Source organism: Chrysemys picta, unplaced genomic scaffold (assembly GCF_011386835.1).
Source record: "Chrysemys picta bellii isolate R12L10 unplaced genomic scaffold, ASM1138683v2 scaf1681, whole genome shotgun sequence".
In the NCBI taxonomy this organism is placed as follows: Eukaryota; Metazoa; Chordata; order Testudines; family Emydidae; genus Chrysemys; species Chrysemys picta.
This window is the reverse complement of record NW_027054387.1, coordinates 7,590-13,000: the sequence shown is the minus strand read 5'-3', so window position 1 is coordinate 13,000 and position 5,411 is coordinate 7,590. Positions and strand designations below refer to the sequence as shown.

Here is a 5,411-nt window from a genome sequence, read left to right as displayed (position 1 = left end):
CATTTTGTCAGGAAAACTGACGGGGAGGAAAGTCTCTAATACTCGAATGGCACAATGGACGCTGATTTTAATTAACAGAGGGGTAACCACGGAAACTGTGTCCAAACCAGGTAAGTTAACACATGCTTTAATTGAAAAAGGAAACCGTCACGACTGTCTGGAGGTCACTCTGGAACAGAGAATTGCTTTAGTGGAGGCACCCGCACTAGAGGAATTGGATACTGTAGGACAAGAGAAGCATATTTGGTTCACTGGTGGAAGTGCAATGGTAATAAATGGGAAACGGTGTGTAAAATATGCAGCAATCAATTTAGATAAGGAGATCTGGGGCCATCTGGACCATGAGTCAGCCCAACATGCTGAATGACATGCAATTTATCAGGTTCTGAAACAATATGAGGACTCCCCACGACCAGTGTATATTTACGCTGATAGTGATTTTTGCGTACAGGGAATTCAGTTCTGGATGCAGGACTGGCAAAGAAATGGGTGGAAGGCGGCGGATGGTAAAGATATGGCATACTTAGATGAGTGGAAATGGATTTACCAGTGGGTAACAAAGAATCCTAAGCAATTGAAAATCAGGCATGTGAAAGCCCACAACAAGGGAACAGGCAAGGAAGCCATTTGGAACAGTCAGGTGGATACAATAGTTGGACAACACACTATAGCGATTGTAACTAGAAGCCAAGCTAAAAGTGCCCCTACTGATGCCCCTGAACTATTGGGTGCTGCTATAAATCACCGAATTCCAGGAAAAGTGGAAAGGCAAGAACTGATTAATGTAGCCCATCAGTTCATGCATGAGGGGGTAAAAGGAACCTTAAATAGGTTAAGACAAGTTGCAGAATGGAAAAACATGGAAGATGATGTTAGAACATGGGTAAGGAACTGCATTCGGTGTGCACAGGAAAGAGCAAGACTCCCTCACTGGCAACCCATGATACACCAACGGAGGCTTGGGACCTGGCATAGGGTTCAGATTGATTTTATTGACAAGTTACCAAGAAGTAAAGAAGGATTTCCAATACTTGTTAGTAATAATTGATTCCTTTTCAGGATGGGTAGAAGCATTGCCCACTAAAACTTATAGCATTCCATGGGGGATAATTTCTGCTACCATAGTGAAGAAGAGAAGAGTCATCACTGGGGCTGCCATGGATCTCCTTGTGGGGAGGTGATGACCACAATGTCCTTGTGCATCTGCAGCCATGGATCAGTGCATGGGCCCATCCCTGTGGTGACCTCACCCTTTCATGTCAATCGAACACGACTGTCAGTCAGCACCACACCTTTGGTGTTACTGGGATAGTTTCTAGGTTGGTGGCTGTGACATACAGGGTCCAACCCAGACTAATCAGCAGCTGTGTCACACCTGCCTGCAACCTGGCAATGCCTTGCTGAAGTGGCTTCCACCTGGGCCACTCACAAACAAGCGTCTAGCAGGCAAATCACACCCTGAGCGTGTGTGTGTAACTGCAGCCTGGCCAGGAATAGCTGAGTTACACTCAGGCTCTCACCACCCTTGGTCATACTGCAGGGTGACCCCAAAACACTCCATAGTCTGCGATTTCCCTCCCAAAATTTATGTCCTGTGCTGCCCAGTCCTCTCCTGGACAATACAAGTTACATTGTCCATTATTTCTTCAACAGCACTAATATGTATGCAACTTAGTTTCCTCAGACACTTTTATTTAAACACAGTAGATTAGATACAACAATAAAACAAAGTTTATTGACTACAAAGATAGGTTTTAAGTGAGTGCAAATAAGGAGGCATAGAAGTCAGACATGGTTACAAGAAAACTAAAGCTACAATGCAACTTGTGCCTAAGTTAACAAATGATGTAAAATTTAAAGGAAAAGTTTCCTCACCACATGCTTTCAGCCGTCTTACTGACCAAACTGCTTAGGTCAGATCCCCTCCCACAGTCCAATGGCTGCTTCCTTTATCCCTTCCCATGCAGTGAATTGAGATAGAGAGAGAGAGAGCTGTCTTGGGATGTCTGTCCCTTCTTTTTATAGTCCTATCCCCCCTTTGAGAAACATTTCCACCTGGTTACCAGAAGACAAAATGTCTATGTAGAAGGATGTTCCCTGCTGTTTTTTTCTCACCTTTGTTTCCCTTCCTGCTTAATCACTCTGGTTACTGTTTAGACACAAAATTAAGCAGAGCGCACATTTCTTTGTTTAAGACAGACCAGTTTGCCAGCCTCAGTTTTGAACATGTATTAAGAACATGATACACTGAAATCTTATAACTTCCCATAAATTATCAAAATATTTTTTATTAATATTTGCAATGAAAGGATGAGTATTTCTAGTTGACTCAGAGTTTTTAGCATCTTAAAGCTTAGCTCTGTGTCCAGATAATAGGCATGCAAGAGGGATAGTTTTGTGAACTGCAGAACTCCGTACCATGCTGTTGTTTCTTCCTGAGCTCCTCTGGTCATCATGTGGTCTCTATCAGGCAAAATGAGTGAATCTATCTTTCCTACTTTGGGGAGTAACCTAACAAGGGAAGGACACAGGATACCATGGTGATTGGCATGCTATAAATAGCTAGGTAATGTGGAGTACTCTTACATGTGTTACAGGTTTTACATTCCACCTATTGGGGCCCAGACAATGAGGTGATTCTGAAACCAGGAATGACTGAGAAGCTATCAGCTACAGATGCAAACAATTAGTACGTCTCACCTGTATCTAACTTTCTGTTCCTTTGATTCCAAATTTCTTGCTAAGGCTGGTGGAAATTTTTTTTTTGAGAAGGGTTTTTGATGGGAAATTGGAATTTCCATCTTTTCCCTGGAAATTATAAGATTTCCATCAAGAGACCAAACTCCCCTCCTCTGGTGATGTTCCAGGGCAGTTCAGCAAGAGGAGAAACCATAATGCATCATGAGGGATGTAGTCCAACCTCGGGCCTGGCCCATGGAAGAGATTGGTGGTGTGTGGTATCAGATGTACCCCCGTCGAAATATTAAGATTTTAGCAAAAAGATTTTGGTCTCCACAAACAAACCCCCTTTGTGTATCAGCTCTACGCAGTACCCGGCTTGCACTGATAACAATAGGATGAAATATACCCCTAACCTCATACTCTGTAATTCTGGTAGAAATTGCATCATGTAATAACACAGTAGGAAAGAGTGGGACTAATTAATCCCCAGGGCATGAATTACACCGAGGGTGGTTTTGGTTCACTGAATGCATTAATTAGGTGTTATGGCTCTCAGAGCTCAGGTATTCCCACTTGCTTCAGGGATCATGTCCCACAGATCAAACATCTCAGTATAAAATTTCCCGAATGCTCCAGACTGGCAGTTTCCGTTTATGGGGAAATGGCAACACATCTCTCTCTCTCTTCTCAGCAGGTATGTGCAATTGTCCTGAATTACAGTCACACACACACACACAGACACCATGGTGATAAGCAGGTATTGAATTCAAGACCTCCAGCACTAAAAGCCTCAGCCCCAACTCGTACCTCTTCAGCTAAAGGAGCGACCTCCTTGGTTGTAAAAAATAGCCAATTACAGAGTCACCTAAGCCAGTGATTTCCATTATGTCTCTGGGTTTTCATACAGGCTAAAGCAAATGCCAAAAAGCTTAATTAGCACAGTAAGGAAGTGTTACCCCAAACCGACATGCCAAGCCACAGAGCTCACCTTGCCCAAAGAGGGTAGAAAGATTGACACTCCTTTACTCTCACCCCTTCTTTAGCTAAGGAATAATCTCTTCAGACTGATTCTCACACAGCAGAGTCACGAGTCACTGTTTTCTGTTTGGATTAGTGAACAGGAGCATTTCTGTGTGGGGCATGATTAACCTGCATGTCATTATATTTACGCAGTGTGCATTTTATCGAACAACTGGAATGACCAGCTGTGAACATCTGGCTCTGTGGACGAAGCCCTTCCCTGAGTGGGTACTGTTGTCCATTCAGAAACTGATCTCTGTTTATTTTCACTCGCTTCATTACAGAGAAGGGATGGGTTGCCCAAGCCATCCACCTATTCACATCTCTGTCGCTGTCTGATCTCTGTTCAGAGGAGATGGAAAAGGGAAATCACTCGGAGGTGACTGAGTTCATTCTCTCAGGACTGACAGATCGTCTGGAGCTGCAGGTCCCCCTGTTTGGGGTGTTTCTAGTGATTTATGGTATCACCCTGGTGGGGAATGGGGGGATGATCTTGTTAATCACAATTGATACCCGACTGCACACCCCCATGTATTTTTTCCTCAGTAATTTGTCTTTCTGTGACCTCTGCTTTTCCTCGATAATTTCCCCTAAGATGCTGCTGAATTTCTTAGCCGAGAGGAAAAGCATTTCTTACACTGCCTGTGCTGTGCAAATGTATCTCTCTATCGCTTTTACAGATGTTGAGTGCCTGTTGCTGGCTGTGATGGCATATGACCGTTATGTGGCCATCTGTAACCCGCTGCTCTATACGGTCACCATGTCCAGGCAGCTTTGTAAAGTGCTGGTGGCTGGGGTGTACGCTGCGGGGGTGATGGATTCAATGATACACACGTGTTTTACATTTCAGCTATCATTCTGTAGCTCCAACATCATCAATCATTTCTTCTGTGACATCCCTCCACTGTTGGCGCTCTCCTGTTCTGACACCCGCATCAATGAGATTGTGATGTTTGCTTTCACCTGCTACATTATAGTGATCAGTCTTGTGATTGTCCTCCTCTCCTATGTCTATATCACCTCCACCATCCTGCATATCCGCTCCCCCAATGGCCGGCACAGAGCCTTCTCCACCTGCACTTTCCACTTGACCTCTGTGGTCCTGTTTTTTGGCACCCTCCTCTTCATGTATTTACGTCCCACCTCCAGCTATTCCATGGACACGGACAAAGTGGCCTCAGTGTTTTACACGCTGGTTATCCCCATGTTGAACCCCCTCATCTACAGCCTGAGGAACACAGAGGTGAAGGACTCCCTGAGGAAAGCAATGAATAAACTCCTAACCAATTCTTGAATCTATTTAACTTAGTACTGGTTTTTTTGATGAGGAGTGGAAACAGGTGAATTCAACTCCCAGCCCATTGCAATGTAATTTCGCAGAGCCCATGGCAGTATTGTTCATTATTCTATTGTTATTATTATTAATTTGTTTGTATTCCAACAAGGTCTGCAGGCCCCAAATGAGATCAGTGGGCAAAACGTGGGAAGAATCACAGGTCCAGAAAGAGAGAATGATTATGTAGGCTGGTGGCTAGGCGCACCAACCTAGAGGGTGAGATGCTCAACTTCACGTCTCTGTTCTGAGGGTTATTGTATTAGTTATCCACAGTAGAACAACTTTGAAAGGAGAGATTGAGAGCAACCCAGACTGGAATAGCACAGCACTCAGGGGCTGGGATACTTTCTGGAAATGCAGGAAACCCAAGTGC

At 44.2% G+C, this 5,411-nt stretch overlaps 1 protein-coding gene across 1 annotated transcript; it reads left to right on the top strand.

Annotated features, from left to right (window-relative positions):
- The first annotated feature begins 4,057 nt into the window (after nucleotides 1-4,057).
- Nucleotides 4,058-4,996, top strand: LOC101934686 (olfactory receptor 5AR1-like). Its single transcript, XM_008178092.4, has one exon. It carries the CDS (start codon nucleotides 4,058-4,060, stop codon nucleotides 4,994-4,996), a length of 939 nt encoding a protein of 312 aa, XP_008176314.2.
- Nucleotides 4,997-5,411: the final 415 nt, after the last annotated feature.